The 21277-nt window shown below is 42.4% G+C and overlaps 1 protein-coding gene across 1 annotated transcript in view; it reads right to left on the reverse strand.

Annotated features, from left to right (window-relative positions):
• Positions 1–18202, reverse strand: part of LOC126424627 (uncharacterized) — a 98920-nt gene extending 80718 nt beyond the window's left edge. The window contains exon 1 of the mRNA XM_050087396.1: positions 18095–18202. Coding sequence (XP_049943353.1) covers positions 18095–18202 — 108 coding nt within the window. The remainder of the gene's footprint in view (positions 1–18094) is intronic.
• Between the last annotated feature and the right edge of the window lie 3075 nt (positions 18203–21277).

The raw sequence follows: 21277 nt of genomic DNA on the forward strand, positions 1-21277 counted from the left end.
ATCCGTGAAACCGCCTCACTTTTGGCAACAAAGCCCAATGCTTTGGTTTGCTCAATTGGTTGGTTCAAATGGCTCTGAGCACTATGGGACTCAACTGCTGAGGTCATTAGTCCCCTAGAACTTAGAACTAGTTAAACCTTACTAACCTAAGGACATCACAAACATCCATGCCCGAGGCAGGATTCGAACCTGCGACCGTAGCGGTCTTGCGGTTCCAGACTGCAGCGCCTTTAACCGCACGGCCACTTCGGCCGGCTTGCTCAATTGGATAACCAGTTTGTGTCGGCGCATGTCACCGGCGACGAGGCAAAGTACAGCTGTGTCGCTGCGGCACTAAATGACAAGATGGCCAGCGAAGTACAATATACCATAGCCGCGTTCCAAACCACGGAACGGTACGCAACAATTAAAATCACACTAATGCAACGCCTGTCACAGAGACCAAGAGACTGGTGAAGTTGCTGCACACGGAAGAGCCCGGTGATCGCACGCCGTCACAGTTATTACGTCGTCTGAGCACTTTGGCAAATAGTGCAGTCAGTGATGACATATTGAGAAGCATCCCGATGTCACTCCTGCACGCGGACGCACAAAAGATACTTACAGTGTGTGCGGGAGATTTTGACGCACTTGCGCTGACGGCCGACCGTGTGGTGGAAATGTATACGTCTTCACCGCAACCAGAGTCCCGCCACAGCAACATTTGCATCGCTACAAGCACAACTGGAAGAGCTTACAGCACAGATTGCGGCTCTGCGTGCAAGTACCAACTGACGCCAGCACCATAGCTCAACACTGGGTCGTAGCCGCTCGCCATCAACAACGAGGGTAGTATGTTGGTATCACAAACAATTGACACAGAAGCCAAGACATGTAACACGCCATGTGAAATTGGAAGCAACGACAAGGGCTCGGTGATGATGGCAACTGAATCAGCAGTTAACAGCCGTCGCCCTTTTCATCACCGAGCAATACACGAAACAACCGTTCTTAGTAGATACTGGAGCAGATGTGTCAGTTTACCGGGCCAAATAGCTAACTAATCTTCAGGTTTATGAAGATTGTCACCTGCTTGCTGCCAATGACCCCACCATTCAAACATATGGACGGGTGACATTAGCTCTCAATGGCTGATTTGAATGACACTTCATAGTCGCCGACGTCGATTCGAATGGCAATTCATAGTCGCCGACGTAGTGCATCTGATATTGGGAGCAGACTTTTTGTCGCACCTTGCACTAGTTACAGACCTCAGACACCGCCGTCTTCTGGACACGACAACCACCCTAAGCAGTCAGGGTCAATTTTATCACAATGCCTGAGCCAGAATACGAACAGTAACGAGTGATTCACCGTATATCGCTGTCCTACAGCAATATCCAGAGATTACCCGGCAGTCACCAACGCTTGCACCAGTACAACACAACACAGTACACCATATCCTAACAACTCCTGGTCCACCGATCCACGCACGACAACGGCGTTTGAAACTGGATAAGTTTAAAGAAGAAAAACAGAAGTTCTCCTTCACGCTGGCGCAGGGAATCTACTGACCATCTAGTGGCAGCTGGTCTTCACCTCTCCACGTCGTGCTAAAGAAAACTGATGGATGGTGACTCTGTGTCAATTATCGTCAGCTCAACGAACAGACTATTCCCGATCGATACCCTGTGCCCAACATCGAGGACTTTGCAGGCAAAATGCACGGTAAATGCATCTTCTCTAATAAACTCTCATGCTCATAAATTAAGGACAATTTCAGAAAGTGGTGCCACACAACTTGGCACTACATAAAACTGGCGCTTATAGCATAGGCACATAGGGAACACCCACGACACAGATCTGTAAGTCCACGGTATTGGTGGTAGGTTGAGAAGACCATCCCAAAACACATGTGCTACAAAACGCCACTGTTTCCTGCGCATGTACCCCGACATCAGTATGGGATATGATCACCATGCACACGTACACAGGCCACACAACGGGTTGGCATACTCTGGATCAGGTGATCGAGCAGCTGCTGGGGTATAGCCTCCCATTCTTGAACCAGTGCCTGTCAGAGCTCCTGAAGTGTCCTAGAGGTTTGAAGACGTGCAGTGATACGTCGACCGAGAGCATCCCAGTCGTGCTCGATAGGGTTTAGGTCTGGAGAACTGGCAGGCCACTCCATTTGCCTGATATCTTCTGTTTCAAGGTACTCCTCCACGATGGCAGCTCGGTGGGGCCGTGCATTATCATCCATCAGGAGGAAGGTGGAACCCACTGCACCCCTGAAAAGGCGGACGTACTGGTGCAAAAGGAGGTGTCGATACACCTGACCTGTTGCAGCTCCTCTGTCAAAGACATTCAGGGGTGTACGTGCACCAATCATAATCCCACCCCATACCATCAAACCATGACCTCCATACAGGCCCCTTTCAAGGACATTAAGGGGTTGGTATCTGGTTCCTGGTTCACGCCAGATGAAAATCCGGCGAGAATCACTGTTCAGACCGTACCTGGACTCGTCTGTGAACATAACCTGGGACCACTGCTCCAATGACCATGTACTGTGCTCTTGACACCAGGCTTTACGGGCTCTCCTGTGACCAGGGGTCAGTGGAATGCAGCTTGCAGGTCTCCATCGTCTGTAGACTGTGTGTCTGGAGACAACTGTTCCAGTGGCTGCAGTAAGGTCCCGAGAAAGTCTACCTGCAGTACTCCATGACCGTCTGTGGGCACTGATGGTGAGATATCGGTCTTCTTGTGGTGTTGTACACTTTTGATGTCCTGTACTGTAGCGCCTGGACACGTTTCCTGTCAGCTGGAATCGTTGCCATAATCTTGAGATCACACTTTGTGACACATGGATGGCCCATGCTACGACCTGATCTGTTTGACCAATCTCCAGTCGCCCTAGTATTCTACACCTCAAACGTCATCAATATGTGTTCTTTGAGCCATTTTCAACACACAGTCACCATTAGAACGTCTGAAAACGTCTGCACACTTACTCGCTGCACCATACTCTGACATGCACCAGCACACCTCTGCGTATGTGGACTGCTGCCAGTGCCACTGTGCGACGGCCGCAGGTCAAATGCACCACATAGTCATACCCCGAGGTTATTTAAACCCGCAAACCGCGCACTAGAGCGTTGTTTCACCATGTATCAGCATTATCCTTAATTTATGAGCATGAGTGTAGATCTAGAACGGGCTTACTGCCAAATACCAGTCGCATCAGGGGCATCCCCAAAGCAGCGGTGTATACTCCATTAGGACTTTTTGAATTTAGGAGGATGCCATTTGGCCTATGCAAAATGACCAAACTTTATACAGGTTTATGGACGAAGTGACACGTGATTTTGATTTCTGTGTGTTATATATCGATAATGTTTTAGTGATGTCCAGATCAGAGACAGAGTACCTGGAGCATTTACGCCAGCTTTTCGATCGTTTTCGTGCACATGGTTTGCTATAAATCCAGTAACTGTGTTTTCGGGGCACCAAAGGTGCAGTTCCTGGGCCACACCATCAACACCCATGGAACATGGCAACCACAAGAGATGGTGCGGCGGCCGTTTGACAGTGGCCCGCATTCTGTTACACTTTCCTGCTCTAGCTGCCCTTGGCGGAATTTTCAGTCATCGGACTCGTTACCATTAATTTTAGTTGATAATGCCTCATTGGCTGATTTAGTTTTACGTTTTATATGTGAGAGGGGTTTTATCATTCTAAGTTTTAGTGCAGTCCTTTGTCAATCTGTGTTTTCTACCCCAGTGTGCTTTTAAACTGGAAGTTTAATGTGTTGCAGAGTGGCTGCCTCATCCTTTTCTAAACTTGTGATCAACCAGCCACGGTCGTCTACTCTACCGTTTTAATCCCTTCTACCTGTTTCTTGCGTTTCTCTGTAGTTTCCTTGTCTTATTTTGTTCATTGCAGTGTTTGTTGCCCTTCTGTAGTTCTTGTGGTTTTCCTTTTCTTACGGTTTTGTGCGATAAGTCTCGTTTGTTTCATTCCTTCCCTCGTGGACTTGTTATATAGGAACAAGGGACTGATGACCAAGCACTTCGATCCCTTCTCCCCCCTCTCCCCTCCTGCTCCCTTAAACCAATCAATACGTGAGTTATGTCGATTCCTATGTGTTATGAACTTTTATATGTCTTTTGTCCATAACCATGCCTTATCGGTGGCGCCTTTAAACGAGTGTCTACGAGGGCCGCATAAACTTGGTGAAGAAGTGAAGTTGACTGATAGAATGCTAGAGGCTTTGGTGAAATCTGCTATCGCTGATGCCACACTGTTGGCTCACCCAGCTCCACAAGCACCTCTCGCCCTCATGGTCGATACCTCTGCAACAGCAGTCGGTGCCGTGTTGTAACAACAGACGAACCAGTGCTGGCAATCCTTAGCGTTTTTCAGCAAGAAACTTTCGCTGGCACAACAACACTGGTCTGCATACGACCAGGAGCTGTAAGATGCATACGCCGCTGTTAAGAAGTTCCGGTATATGCTTGAGGGGCAACTGTTCAATCTGGTTACAGACCACAAATATCCCATGTATGCATTTCAACAAAAGCCTGACAAATCCTCACCACACCAGCCCCGCCATTTAGATTTCATAGGACAATTCACAACCGATATTGTACACGTCGACAGTGAGAAGAATGTGCCAGATGATATTCTATTGTGCATTCAAGAGATCGCAAGCACTGTGGACGATGAGGCCCTCGCAACAGCACAACAGCTTGCTACAGAGCTGTGAGAGATTTTGGCAGAACCTGCTGGGCTACAGCTCCAGCGTCTTCCGCTGCCTGCAACAAATGTCTGTATGTACTGCAATGCGTCAACATCAAGAGCGCGTCCATTTGTGACATAGGGTTTTCACTAGAAAGCCTTTGCTTCATTGCATGAGCAGTCACACCCAGGAGTCCGTGGAACCACCAAGCTGGTTAAATGAACTCCTGTGTGCCCGAGTTTGAATGCAGACTACAAGGCTTATGTACATCAGTGTACCACATACCAGTGCAATAAAATTACGCGGCATGTTCGTGCACTGTTCGGGACACTTCTACCATCCAGTTTCGAGCATATTCGCCATTTGGATATAATTGGGTCTCTCCCTCCATCTGAAGGGTTTACCTACTGTCTGACCACAATCAACTGATTTACACGTTGGCCAGAGGTTTTTCCCATGCCAGACATCACAGCAGAGACTGTAGCTACCACGTTTTTACGTTGGTGGATCTTCCATTTTGGGATTCCGCTGTGCATAAAGACAGGTCATGGTAGACAAGTCTACTCACATCTGTTCAAGGCCCTCACTTCGCCACTAGGAACAAAGAAGATTACAACCACAGTGTACCAACCAGCAGCAGCAAATTGACTTGTGGAATGTCTGCATCAAAAGTTAAAGGCGTCCTTATTTTGTCACAACTCACAAAGTTGGACCAGGTGACTATCTATCGTTCCACTGGGCATCCATGCAGCTATAAAGGAGGATATTGGAGCCACGATAGCCAAGACGGTATATGGACAAACGATTCATCTGCCAAGTGAATTTTTCGACAGTTCTTCGAGTCATATGATTGAGGCCTCGGACCTCGTTATGAAACTGTGGTCGCACATATGGCAACTTCGCCCCATGGCACTGAGAAATGGCATTCTCATGGTTCATTTCTATGCCATGAGTTGTCAAGACGCAAACAAATTATCATTTGGCATGACGCCATGCATAAACCGTTACAGCCACGTTATGATGGACCCTAAAACGTGCTCAGTAGGGACACCAAACAATTAAAGGTGGACGCTGGTGGTAACCTGACAACGACTTAAATTGACAGACTAAAGCCCATTTGTAGCACCACCTCCACCAGCTGAGACAAGGTAGCTGGACAAGCCAACACAGACAGGCCAGTACAGCTTCCCATTATATACCCAAGAGCAGATGCCATGCAGCCAAGGTTAAACAATGGCACCGGTGATGCCACAAGAGGTGATACAACTGCAATCAAGTGGTTACATGGTTGGGGTGTCATGTGTGTGCGAATCCTATAGTGATAGTGGAAAATTATGTTGCTGCAATGTGCCACTTGTCAAAGAAGTTTATGAGACATTATGTAGTCTAGTGTTCTTTATTCTTTGTTTTTAGTTTTGGTCACTATGTTTAACCAAAGATGTCTCTGTAGTCGTGCTTTGTAAATGCTGGAATAAATCATGTCAAATACCCAGGAGGACCTTTGTTTTTTGCGTCATCTTTAGCCTGGTGTATGCTTTTCAACAAATGAACTATGTCCCATTGGCACTGTCACAGTTCACTACTTTGGTCAGTACTTTGTATTTGTTGGTAAGTGTGATAGTACCTGAGATACTTTCAAAACAAAAGTTTTATAACAGATAAATTTATTCACCTTTGAGCGTTTTGCATTTTATCAGTGGTTTCAAAGTTAATATACAACTATAATTACAAAAACACTTTACATTCATACATCAGACTTTACACATTACATTAATACACTCCTGGAAATTGAAATAAGAACACCGTGAATTCATTGTCCCAGGAAGGGGAAACTTTATTGACACATTCCTGGGGTCAGATACATCACATGATCACACTGACAGAACCACAGGCACATAGACACAGGCAACAGAGCATGCACAATGTCGGCACTAGTACAGTGTATATCCACCTTTCGCAGCAATGCAGGCTGCTATTCTCCCATGGAGACGATCGTAGAGATGCTAGATGTAGTCCTGTGGAACGGCTTGCCATGCCATTTCCACCTGGCGCCTCAGTTGGGCCAGCGGTCGTGCTGGACGTGCAGACCGCGTGAGACGACGCTTCATCCAGTCCCAAAAATGCTCAATGGGGGACAGATCCGGAGATCTTGCTGGCCAGGGTAGTTGACTTACACCTTCTAGAGCACGTTGGGTGGCACGGGATACATGCGGACGTGCATTGTCCTGTTGGAACAGCAAGTTCCCTTGCCGGTCTAGGAATGGTAGAACGATGGGTTCGATGACGGTTTGGATGTACCGTGCACTATTCAGTGTCCCCTCGACGATCACCAGTGGTGTACGGCCAGTGTAGGAGATCGCTCCCCACACCATGATGCCGGGTGTTGGCCCTGTGTGCCTCGGTCGTATGCAGTCCTGATTGTGGCGCTCACCTGCACGGCGCCAAACACGCATACGACCATCATTGGCACCAAGGCAGAAGCGACTCTCATCGCTGAAGACGACACGTCTCCATTCGTCCCTCCTTTCACGCCTGTCGCGACACCACTGGAGGCGGGCTGCACGATGTTGGGGCGTGAGCGGAAGACGGCCTAACGGTGTGCGGGACCGTAGCCCAGCTTCATGGAGACGGTTGCGAATGGTCCTCGCCGATACCCCAGGAGCAACAGTGTCCCTAATTCGCTGGGAAGTGGCGGTGCGGTCCCCTACGGCACTGCGTAGGATCCTACGGTCTTGGCGTGCATCCGTGCGTCGCTGCGGTCCGGTCCCAGGTCGACGGGCACGTGCACCTTCCGCCGACCACTGGCGACAACATCGATGTACTGTGGAGACCTCACGCCCCACGTGTTGAGCAATTCGGCGGTACGTCCACCCGGCCTCCCGCATGCCCACTATACGCCCTCGCTCAAAGTCCGTCAACTGCACATACGGTTCACGTCCACGCTGTCGCGGCATGCTACCAGTGTTAAAGACTGCGATGGAGCTCCGTATGCCACGGCAAACTGGCTGACACTGACGGCGGCGGTGCACAAATGCTGCGCAGCTAGCGCCATTCGACGGCCAACACCGCGGTTCCTGGTGTGTCCGCTGTGCCGTGCGTGTGATCATTGCTTGTACAGCCCTCTCGCAGTGTCCGGAGCAAGTATGGTGGGTCTGACACACCGGTGTCAATGTGTTCTTTTTTCCATTTCCAGGAGTGTATATTCACAATAAGTAATCATTGTTTGCATACTAGACTTTTCATGTTACATACTGATTTGTTTAACAATACATGTTGTACAGTATTACATTTTATTATTTTAAATGATTTATCATCATAAATGTAGAAGTTCTATTACGCAGTGTTGAAATTATTTCACTGTGTAATATTATTTTTAATCCATTTTTCAATCTTAATGTTGAATATATTCATACACAATGTATTGGTTCTTTCTGGGAGTTTATTAAAAATAATGATGCTAAGATGTTCATAACTGTAGTGGATCTTTACCAGTTTGAAGTAGGGCATATCAATTGCACAAGCATTACTTGTGATATGCTAATGTACTTAGTTCCTGAGATTAACCTGATTTATATCTTCCTTAAGATAGACCAGGTATAAACTTGCCACTGTCATAATATCAAGTAATTTCTAAAATGTAACTGGACAGATAAAAAAAATCTACTCATCAAGGGCTAGCTGGAAAAAATGCATATAAAAGTTATGAAAATGTACAAGCTTTCAGAGCCAGTGGCTCCTTCTACCGGCAGAAGGGTTGGAAGCAAAGGCAAATGGATAAAGAAAATGGACTGGCAACATTTATGAAATGGGGAAAGTTACAGAAAAGCCACCCAGAATCCCAGGTTGGGGAAGACATGCTGAATGGGATGAAAACAAGTAATTTCTACAATATTCTTGTGGTGCGAGTCCCACAACATGTCTACCCCCTTTTTCTGCCATCTAAATATTATTTTGCACCACTGAAATTTTCCTACAACAGAATTCCATAGGACAGATGTGAACAGAAAAGGCAAATTCTACATATAATAAGATCATTTTGCTGATATTGCCCCTCAGTTTGGGCAACAGGTATGCTATCCAGGGGAGAGTATTGCATTGTTTGTCTGTACAAGTTTCCTATTACGACTTTGGGCAATACGAGAAACAAGAAGTTTTACTGACTTAGTGTCCTACTTTAGTGCATTTAAATTAAACTGCATGTCTTCAGTTTTTGTATCTTTTACCTGCTGTGCATCTGCCTTAAACCAAGTGCTGCATTATCTCCATTGCTGCTGGTTGCATGTGTCATCAGTGCAGCACTGTTTCACAAAGCAATACAATGAGCGAATCATGTCTATAAAATAAAAAGATCCAAGAAATGACCCCTGAGGCACTCCTGCTGGGATTGATGGACAATCAGATTTTTTATTGCTTGCACACACAAGCTGCTTCCTGTAACTTAGCTAGGGCTACTTTAAGTCAGGAGCATTCACTCTTACACCATGGCTTTGTAATATGTATGTTAAGGTAGACTATAAAGAAGGCTTTACTCAGGTAAGTAGTGTTGCAAAACTGTCTTATTCTCAAAGCAGTTATATGCTTTTGCTACAATACTTTCAACCGTTTTAACAATAGAGAGGACAGATCTGAAGCCATACAGTGCAGAGCTGAATAGGCTATTGTTTTCAAAATAGCTGATATTGGACACACCAACTGTCTGAAAACTTCCATGACGGTTTTTGTTCCTGACTTATAAGTGATATCAGTGCAGTAACTATAGTTACAGCCTGAACAAACAATTGTAAACAGCAGATGTGCATTGAACCAGACACCTGAAAGCAGACAATGTTTGGTGAAGATGTGGGTGTACAGTGTCAATATTGTTGCATTACAAATCACAATAGAGCAACATTTCTGTATCAAGTATTCCAGACATTCACGAGAAAAGTGTGAGCAAAGTTTGTTCCACATACCTCAACTTTTGGATAAAAGAAAAACAAAGATGATGGGTGAATGCCTGCACCAACTTGATTGAAATGTAAGACAGACGCAGTTCTTTTCTGGAAACAATAATTATCACAGGTGAATCGACCACTAAATGACAAAGATCAGTTCACATGAAAGGTACAAAGTGCAGAAATTCAAATGAAGTGTCAATACTTTGATGTAATAAACCAAATTTATGCCAATGTGATACATGAATTGAACAACATCCGAAAGAAGGACTTTACTGGCCGTTTTATATGGTTGAACTAATGTTCTGTGTAGTTTACTTACAGGTATACATCTGTACATGAAGGGGGTTTCTGCTTGCAATGATTTTTGTAATGTGGAGGATAGGCTTCATTGAAGGTTTCCATTAGTATCTTTAAAAATTTAGTTGCAGACTCACTCAATTTCATTTCCTGCCAGATTAGTTTATTCCATTGTATATAGCTTAATCTGCTGGTTAGCTGTGTAATTTATTATGATTAATTGTTCAGCTTAGTTTCCCATGTTCAATGGAACAAATGTTTATTTTATTATTTACAGTTAGCCTAAGCCACAGCCCTTCATGTTCTGAGATATGGATTGGTGCTTAGTTCATAGCATTTTTCCATAAGTTTAATAAGCACAACAGAAATACAGAGCAGAGACTTTAGTCATCAATAACACATTATCCTTCACTATTTACAACAGTCTGCCAATTGTGGGGTGACTTTTTGATTCTGCAACTGTAGAAAGCACATGATTTTGAGGCAAAGAACTCATCGAGCCATGTTTGGAGTGCATTTTCATCGAGAAAGGATGGTGAGCAAGCAGAGATTCAGATATGGCCACACACAGATTTTTGTGATTTTGGCTTAGAGCACGCAGTACTCATACACAAAATTTTTGAACCTTCCCCATTGCATACAAATGTCACACACTATTGGAATGATCACATTTCAGAGGAGTGGAAAAAAGATTGTGGATATGTCATCACCATCAATCCGGATCACAAAGATGTCATCAGTGAATATGAAACAGGTGAGGATTTTGGGATTATGGGTGGTTAGGAAGGATTCCTCCTGAGGGCCTGCGAATAAGTTGGCAGAGGATGGTGTCATGCAGATGTCCATTTGTTTGTAGGTGGTGCCTTCAAAAGAAAAGTAGTTGTGGGTGAGGATATAGCTGGCCATGATGGCCAGGAAGTACGTTGTAAGTTTGGAATCATGTTGGGCATTGGGAAAGGTAGTGTTCAATAGCAGCATGGCCGTGGGTGTTAGGGATGTTAGTATAAGGAGAGGTGACAAGCAGGTTGCCATGAGGTAAAGGGACAGGAACTGTGGAAAGTCAGTGGAAGAAATGATTGCTGTCTTTTGTATAGGGGGCTAGGTTACATGATGTACGTTATAGGTTTCAGTCCACAAGAACAGAGGTTCTCTCTGTGGAGGCACAGTAACTGGCTATAATGGGCAACCTAAGTGGTTTGGTTTATGGACTTCAGGAAGCATGTATAAGGTAGCAGTGAGGAGAATGGTAGGGGTTAGGAGAGAGAAGACTGAGGGGAGAGGTTCTGGGACAGACCTAAGAATTTGAGGACAAACTAGATATCCTGTTGGATTTCTGGAATGGTGTCCCCGTGGCAGCATTTGTAGATGGATGAATCTGACAGCTGGCAGTGTCCTTCTGATTTGTAATCCCTGCAGTTCAAACCCACAGTGGTTGTGCTTTTGTCAGTTGTTAGGATTCTAACATCAGGATGGTGGACTGCAGTTCTGTGGATGTAAGATTAATTTCCATGTTGAGGAATTTTGGGACTGATGATGAGGCAAGGTTTGAGGCGAAGACATCCTGGAATGTTAACAGAGGGTGTCTGGGGGGCAGTGATCCCCCTCATAGTTGGACAGAGGAGTGAACTCACTCAATTAGGAATCAACATTGGTTTGGAGTGAGTCTAACAGATAAAATGGTGGAGTTGGTGGAAAAAAAGTGTTTCCATTAATATGGTAGTTGAGCAAAAGGTAAGGCCTTTGGAAAGAACTGCTACTTCTGTGGGACTAGCATTTTTGGAAGAAAAGAGGTAAAGCAAAGGTTGTGTGACTAGGGCCTCCCATCTGGCAGATCATTCGCCAGGTGCAAGCCTTTTGATTTGACGTCACTTCTGCAATTTGCATGTCAATGGAGATTAAATGATGATAATTGGGACAACACAACACCCAGTGTCTCAGTGGAGAAAATCTCTGACCCACCTTGGAAGTCAACATGGGCCCTTAGGATTGACATTCTGTTGCACTGACCACTCAGCTACTGAGGGTGGACATTATAATGTACTTAATATACAAAGACTTAATGAAAACCTCGATTCCCTGACATCGTGTAGTACAATACGTCACTTTATAATGATGGGTATTGTGGTGCTTTGGGAATTTCATAAAAATGACACTAAATTGGAGACTAATTAGCAGACACTGTTACAAAATAAAACAAACAACGATGTATTTTAATAAACTGTGGCATTCATTGTAGTAATGGGAAAGACTTGAATTAGTGAAAATGGTAGGAATAAAATATATGCTGTTAATCAGCAACTGTAATTATTCAAATAACTGGACTTTTACGAATGTAGTTTACTCATTCAAGAAGTTACTCTGTCGCTTGCAAAGGAAGGCACATAACATACTGTAAAACGTAAATTTAGGATGAAAGCTGTAAAGAATATTCTGTCTTAATGACTTTATTAATTAAACTCATTTTGTCGTAACCAGATATACGCCTGATTATAAAATTCTAGGCATGTTTCATTTTACCCTCTTAGCCTCAGTTATTGTTAGGAATGTGAGTCGTTGTGTAATTAGTGTGTATTAATTAATTTTGTGAAGTTCGTTGCTGTACTCATATTTAGATGGAATTTTCACATTTAAAAACATTTTTACTTTATAAATTTCACATATTATTCAATTTTGTAATTTTAGACGTATTATTCTGTGTAATCAGAACGTCTTAGCTTTGGAACTTTTAATTGTAAATACGATTAAAAATATGTTGTCATTATTAAGTAATAATGGTCCAAGTGACCATCCATTATTTAGAAATTATAAATAGGGAAACAGCGAGACTGCTGGGACGGGCAGTTTGAACTGATATCTTGAAGTGTAACCTGTGTTAGTTACTTGAATATTATTTCATTAAGATTTAAAGTTGTGAAAAAGTATGTTTCTTTATTTGTGAACCAGTCAGTTGTTTTTGAAGACATACTGTACAACTCGACCTCTTTGCAATGTGTCATTATGGATTTGATCAGGTGTTACGAACGGAAGAATAAATGTTTAAAAACTGGAACCAATCACATTAACTGTACACCACACACATCATGAAGATCCAGGCAATCTACGAATATTTCAGTTATGTGGAGAAAACTTTCGTTTTAACCTTCTGCTTATGATTCTAGATAACATCAGACAACATGCACTTTCAATAAGTCAGTTCATCTGTCTTCGAAGTTTTGAGGATTATCTTACTGACGAGTAGATAATAACTAAGTAGAAGTGTTAAAACATGCTAGAGGTGATAGATAATGGTAGTTCAAGGTGGGAGTAGGAAGTGAACAGTTGGAGAGTTTTTTGAGGTGGCATTGTGCATGTTGCTCTAGTCCCTGTTTGAGAGGTGGAATACAGGAATATGGGAGTGCAGAACAGGAGAATTTTTTGGTTGGAGAAGAGATACTATGAAGAGCTTTGGGTCTGATTTACATGGTTCTGCAGGACTATGTTGCTGAGGGCTAAGAACTGGCAGTATCCGAACTGATGGAAGTCATTGTGAAAGGAGGGATTGCAGCTATAGATGGATAATTTAACAGCAAGGTCATTTGGGGGGATTCCATGAGCTAGGTTACATTGTAGGAACATTATATACAAATGGGTACTCGCTAAGTATAAGGAAACTTTTCTATATTGGTGCAGATGGAAGGAGCGAGGATACTTGGTGGAAGATAAAAAAGCATAAAAATACATAAATAACATAAAAATACATGTAAAAACCTTGTAAAATATGCAAAATACATAAAGTACATTCGAAAAAATCACAAAGGGGCAGAATGCATGAAGTATGAGGAAACACGGTGATACATGAGGGAGCAGAGCCGATAGTGAAAGGCAAAAATTTGCTAAAATTGATGTGAAAATACAACGAGATCAAAAAGAAAAACAAATAAAAAGACGATAATGTGGGGTGGAGCTTGGTAGGTGGATATGTGTGAAGTAGGAGGACAGCAGATGTGACTGGATTAGGTGAGGTTAGTATGTGCATACTGGAATAAGAATAGAGAAAGAGTGGAGTGGGGGTTGCAGAGGGGATTGGTAGGATGAGGTACAACATGTTCATATGGCACAAGAAGGTATAGAAAATAACATGCAAAAATATGCTGAGAGTGAGGCAAGAAGAGTGATTAATTTGGAGGTATACAATTAATTATGTTGGCAGGAGTAATATGGGGCATGAGATGATGCACTGACAATCAGCGTGGTCACCTAGCCATGTTGGTATAATGTGGCTTGTAAGTCAAAGCTTGTTGTGTGGTTTGGACGGCAACAGGTAAAACACAGGAAAGGAGAGAAATAAAAGGAAGGACATTGAGTAAAGTAATGCATTAGAGAACAGCAACAAAGAGTAACAGCAATGGGTTACAAGATGGAAGAAAAGCTGTTAGGCAAATTCAAACAATGGAAAATTGGGAATGGAATAATGACAGTATTACGGAAAAGGATAGACTGCTACTCGCCATAGAGAGGAGATGATGAGTCACAGAAAGGTACAATAGAAAGACTGCTAAACATGTGAGTTTTTGGCCAAAAGGCCTTCTTCTAAAGAAGACAACACACACACACACACACATACACACACACACACACATTCATACATGCACAACTCACATTCTCATGACTACTGTCTCTGGCCAGCCTCTGTGACCACACTGTGAATAACTGCACATGATTGGAGAAGCAGTCTGGGTGGTGAATATAAGGAGGAAGCTGGTGCAGGGAGGGGGACAGTAAAGTGCTGCTTGTGGGAGCAAGCAAGGACATGGTGGGGACACAGTAGGGCAGGTAGGTGCAGTTGGATGGTTGGGGGGAGAGGACAGAGGGGGGAGGGGAGGGTATGCAGAAAGGGAGAGAAGCAGAGGAAAGGGAAAAATGACTGTGGGTGCATTGGTGGAACACAAGGCCCTGTAGTGCCAGACTGAGAGCAGAGAAGGAATGGAATGCTGTGTAGGGCTGGAATGGGAGCAGGGAAAGGGATAGGCAGGTGAAGGACATGGGCTAACAAAGGCTGAAGCCATGGGGTTACAGGAATGCAGGATATTTAAATAGGAACTGCAGGGAAGCTGAAGCAAAATAGCTGCATGGAAAATGAGAAGAAATCAAAAAAGAAATGACTGTCAGAAGGACTGACTCAGTTTATAGGAAGGTCAAAAGCAATGTTAAAGGTGTAATGGATATTCCACTGGCCAGCTGTGGTGGCCGTGCAGTTCTAGGCGCTCCAGTCCAGAGCCGCGCTGCTGCTACGGTCGCAGGTTCGAATCCTGCCTCGGTCATGGATGTGTGTGACGTCCTTAGGTTAGTTAGGTTTAAGTAGTTCTAAGTTCTAGGGGACTGATGACCACAGCAGTTGAGTCCCATAGTGCTCAGAGCCATTTGATATTCCACTGTTAAATGCACAGGAGAGAGTGGGTGGGTGGAAAGAGTACAGTGGAGGCCTCTATGAGAGGGAACACTTGTCCAATGACATGGTAGAAGAAGAAACGTAAGTCAATATAGAAGAGATAGGGCTTCCAGTATTAGGATCAGAATTTGAAAAAGCTTTGGAAGACTTAAGATCAAGTAAGGCAGAGGGAACAGATAATGATTCCATCATAATTTCTAAAATCATTAGGGGAAACGAAATGTCTATTCATTTTGGAGAATAGAATGTACAAGTCTTGTGATACGCCATCTAACTTTTGGTAAGACATTATCCACACATTCTAAAGACTGGAAGAGCTGACAAGTGTGAGAATTATTACGCAATCACACATCCAAGTTGCTGACAGGAATAATATAGGCTTACAGGAGAATGGTAAAGAAAACTGAAGATGTGTTAGATTCAGATTCATATTCTTTATTAGTCATTCAGCATTGTTATATGCAATAGACTTCATCAGTTCACTTAACCTATTAATTTTACAAAATAAATTTTTACATATTTAAGTTGATATTGGGCATTTCTAAAAATTCTTCTAATGAATAGAATGGATTAGTCAACAAGAAGTTATGAACATTGTCTTTAAATAATTTGTCAGGCTTGATTGACCCATTTTTAGACAATTTGTTATATATTTTAATTGCCATATACTTATGACTATTGTTAGTTTTAGCTAATGTATTTTGTGACAACAGCAGACAAGTACACGTTCTTGTATAGTAGCCATGCCTTTCATTTGTTACACTTAAATTAGGTAGTTCAGCAAGTATGTAGTTAACACTGTCAAGAATATATAAATTAATTACTGCTAAAATTCTATATTTAATGAACAATGGTTTACAGTGTGTCCTTTTATCTACCTTAGCCATTACTCTGATTGCTTTCTTCTGTATCACCATAATTTCATTTATTTTTCTGCTGTTTCCCCAGAGTATTAACCCATACCTTAAAACAGATTGAAAAAAGGCAAAGTACGCTGTCTTTACGTACTCAAATGTCACACAACACATCAGTCTCTTCAACAAATATATAACTCTTGACAACCTAACCACTATGAGATCAACATGAGAGTTCCATGTTAGACTGTTGTCAAGTACAATACCTAAAAACTTTGCCTTTTGTTTTTCTATTTTTGTAGTCTTTGATAGACTGAACCACATATTCTGGGTCTTTTCCTCATTTAATAGCAGACCATTGGCATTAAACCATGATGTTGCATTTTCTTTTACCAATTTCATATCACTTACAAGGTTATCAAGTACATGGTTTATAGATAGAAAAGTTGTGTCATCTGCATACATATATGTCTTTACATCTATATTTCCTGGTAAGTCATTTATGTGTACAAGGAAAAGAAGTGGTCCCAATTTAGATCCCTGTGGCACTCCATGTTGAACCTCGAGTATGTTTGACAGATGACTTCCTAAACTCACCACCTAGTTCCTTATATTGAGGTATGATTTGATGAGTTTTAAACTTTTATCACATATTCCATAGTACTCAAGTTTAGAGAGCAGAAGTGAGTGGTCAACACAGTCAAAAGCTTTGCTCAGGTCACATAAGGTTACCTGTGCGTGCACATGGTCCTCAAATGCTGCTATAATGTCTCTGACAGAGCTCTATGGCATGTATAGCTGACCTTCCTTTTCTGTAACCAAGCTGTGATGCACTTAACATACCATTTAGTTCTAGGTACTCATACATCTGCTTATATATTACGCCTTCAAAGACTTTTCCTAGTACTGGAATTAGTGAAATTGGTCTGTAGTTTGCAGGATCTGATTTGACACCCTTCTTAAAGACTGGAGTTACCTTGGATAGTTTGAGAGGATCAGGAGAAAATTCGATGAGACACAGGTTTATAGAATATGTTAATGGTGCTGCAATGTAATGTATGATTTCTTTCAATAGATTGTTTGACATATTAAAAATATCTGTACTGTATGAATTTTTCATTTCTTTGACTATTTTAAGAACTTCATGTTGGCATACCTCTTTGAAGTGTTTCAATGATGATCTGGCCCTATTATGATTTAGGTTTGCTCTCTTCAGATAATCTATACATGTTACATTGAGTTTTCTGCTCAGCTTTTTGATAGCATCAGCACAGCTTACAAAATATTTATTGAATGTATCTGCTGGTATTGGGACTGTCTTGTCGAAGTTTCTGACTTCACCTTTAACAGTATTAGTTACTGACCAGGCTGTTTTGCATTGGTTTTTACTATTTTTTATGAAATTTGTGTTGTATCTTAGTTTCGCCAATTGCAACTCTTTCTTATACAGTTTCTTAGTGATTTTTTCAAGATCCTTAATTTCATTAGAATTGTTTACTTTGGCAAGGCGCTTCAACAGCAGTAGCTTATTTTTTAGATTCTCCAGTTGTTTGGTGTTCCAAAATTTACCCTTTCTTGTTTTATGGTATTTCTTTTGAACAAGATGGGCTTTTAAAATACGTGTTAAGTAATTGTAGAATGTTTCATAAACTGTTTGGGCACTGGAATCACAGTTTTGAAATAATTTGTCCCAGTTTGTTATGCTCAGCTGGTGTGTTAGTTTTATGAGATTGTGTTTTGTTAATATTAAGGTATTAGATTTTGTTAACTTCTGTGCAGCCTTGCTCTCATCCCCTTTTATAAAATGTCTTAACTCTACTGTTAACATGGAGTGGTCTGAGAAAACAAATTCATTTACCTTGGTGGAGTACATATCACGAGCGCAGTTGACAAAAGCATTATCCAAGCACGCTTGTAGTCTTGTTGGTTCTGAATTTACATGATGGAAGTTGTGCTGCCTTAGCATATTCAGTAACTTATTTACACTGGGTTTACAAGGAACCACTTAGTAATTTTCTGAAAGACAGTATTGACAATTTCATCAGTTAATTCTTGTTTGTCAGGTGTGATTACTATACTTGTATCATCAGCAAAGAGAACTAACTTTGCTTCTTCATGAATATAGAATGGCAAGTCATTAATATATAATAAGAACAACAAAGGACCCAAGACTGACCCTTGTGGAACCCCATTCTTGATAGTTCCCCAGTTTGAGGAATGTGCTGATCTTTGCATGTTACGAGAACTACTTATTTCAACTTTCTACACTCTTCCAGTTAGGTACGAATTAAACCATTTGTGCACTGTCCCACTCATGCCACAATACTTGAGCTTGTCTAGCAGAATTTCATGATTTACACAATCAAAAGCCTTTGAGAGATCACAAAAAATCCCAATGGGTGGTGTTCGGTTATTCAGATCATTCAAAATTTGACTGGTGAAAGCATATATGGCATTTTCTGTTGAAAAACCTTTCTGGAAACCAAACTGACATTTTGTTAGTACTTCATTTTTACAGATATGTGAAGCTACTCTTGAATACATTACTTTCTCAAAAATTTTGGATAAAGCTGTTAGAAGGGAGATTGGACGGTAATTGTTGACATCAGATCTATCCCCCTTTTTATGCAAAGGTATAACAATAGCATATTTCAGTAATTGGAAGCCTGTCCTCTTCAAAGCCATAAGTCCATGTAAGTTTGTTTGGGCTCAAAACTGTCATGATCAAGAAACTTCAAATCTCTTGACATTTAAATCCTGTGATTTCTTGGTACCCACACATGAAAGGCTTTCAAGCAATATGCCTTTAGTATCAAACTTTCCTTTGTTTGGTAATTTATCCAAGATGACAGCCTTCTGACAAATGAACAAAGATAAGATAGGGGAGGCTTTCTCTTCAGCCCCTTCTCATACGGGGTTCCATCAGACAGTGTAATGATTATGGATGAAGTGATTCTTGAGTTCCCGGCGTATTTGATAATCAAAATATCCACAGGTGTGCTGCTGGTCTATAGTGTCCAACGGGCACAATATTTTGGCGATCATACATGCAGCACAACCTGTTGAGATGGATGAAGTCACGAGGGAGGAGGTAGGCACTGCATTTATTCCATACACAGGCGCACTCTCGGGGAAAATCGCCCGCATTCTGAAAAAACACCGGGTCGGAACTGTGTTTTGTCCTCCAAATAAAACTCGTGCACTGGTGGGGAGCGCCAAAGATGACCTCGGTTTGAGGAAGGCCGGCGTGTACCAGATTCCGTGTCAATGTGGCAGTCGTATATTGGTCAGACGATGCGTACCATCGAGGATCGATGCCGTGAACACCAGAGGCACACTCGACTGTTGTATCTGAGCAAGTCGGCGGTCGCTGAACATTGTTTGTCGGAAAATCACGCCATGGAGTATGACCGCACGAGGATTCTGGTACAGACGTCGAGATACTGGGACAGCGTTGTTAGAGAGGCCATCGAAATTCGCACCAATGATGACCTCATAAACCGTGACTGTGGCTATAAACTTAGCAAGGCTTGGGAACCAGTGATTGGGTTAATCAAAAGTAAATCGAGCAAACGTATAGTTGTGACGACCACGGCGGACAGAGCCATCACACCGACGTCATCTCAGACGCTGTCGCAATCTGTTCCACCGTGTAACCGTGGTGCGGGGCGCGGACGGCGGAGGGAGCGCGCCGCGGGCGGAGGGTATTTAAATCGGCCGCCGCCACAACCGAACCCAGTTCCCTCTGAGCAGCCATAGCGTACGGATCTCCGTGCCGGCACGTTCACAGGGGCTCAGTCCGTCAGTTCACCTGATGATGGCGACATGTATGATCACCGAAATATTGTGCCCGTTGGACACTATAGACCGGCAGCACACCCGTGGATATTTTGATTATGGATTAAGTTAGCTGTGTTGATAGCTTCAGTACAAACTGATCAACCTGACTTGAGCAGCATGCAGTGAGCCATTTTGGAGTGTATGGAACTGTAAGACAATGTCGTATTCCTTCCATTCTGAGGATTGAATCTAACTTCAAATGCGGTAACTCCTAGTGCTGTCTGTCTCAAAGGATTTAATTTTATGTCCAATCTGATTTTCAGTTAGGTTCTTGAATTCAGCAAACTTGTCAACAGTTTCTCCTTCATGTTGAAGAAAATAGACTTGACATTATCTGCTGCTGTCATTTACAAAGGTTGAAAAAATTACGCACCACCTTGAAATGTTTCTTTCATTAGCCAACAGACATCAGAGTGGATAAACTTCAGAAGATCATCTGATGCCCATTGACATTTAGTGAAGGGAGTGTATACGATTTTTCCTCTAAGACAAATAGTGCATATAGAGAGACTGACAACCCTGAATTTCAAACCTGTCACATACTCAATTTTGAGTGTTTTGATCATATCTTGTGATTTTAAGTGGCTTAATTGGGCATACCAAATTTGCTTATCCCTATTCAAAAATTTTGGTGCAACAGCAATGCACACCTTTGGTCTATTTTCTTGTAAATAAAACAAGTTACCAACTTTGTTTGCAAACATTTCCAATTTCATATAACTGTAAGAGTTTTCCCATGTGTAACTGTTTGGTTGTTGTCCACAACCTTTGCCATTGAAACAAGACATATTTTGACATACACAAAGTGTTTCTCAGAGTTACAGGGTTGGCACCAGTGGCTGCAGTTGGAATGCATAAATCACCTGTAGCTGTTACTTTTGTAGCACTGTTAGCTGCAAGCATTAAATTCTCTTGCAGTTTTCTGAATCATTTCACACATGTAATACACAACCACTGCCTATACACCAAAAAATTTTGGGGTCACAAAACTTCAGAGCAGGCTCATTCATAGAGAAACAGCAATGAGTTTGATTGACATTGTTTGCAGCTTGCATGCTTAGTTTGTTCTGAAAATGTATTCATCTCATTTGTGTCCATTCCTGTTGCAAAAACTGCATTTGTACGCCAATTTTACCCTTTTTTGTTTTCATTTTGATTTTTTTTCTCTGATTTGTCCTTGTCACTCATAGCGGTTCCTGGC

Source organism: Schistocerca serialis, chromosome 1 (assembly GCF_023864345.2).
Source record: "Schistocerca serialis cubense isolate TAMUIC-IGC-003099 chromosome 1, iqSchSeri2.2, whole genome shotgun sequence".
Classification (NCBI taxonomy): Eukaryota; Metazoa; Arthropoda; class Insecta; order Orthoptera; family Acrididae; genus Schistocerca; species Schistocerca serialis.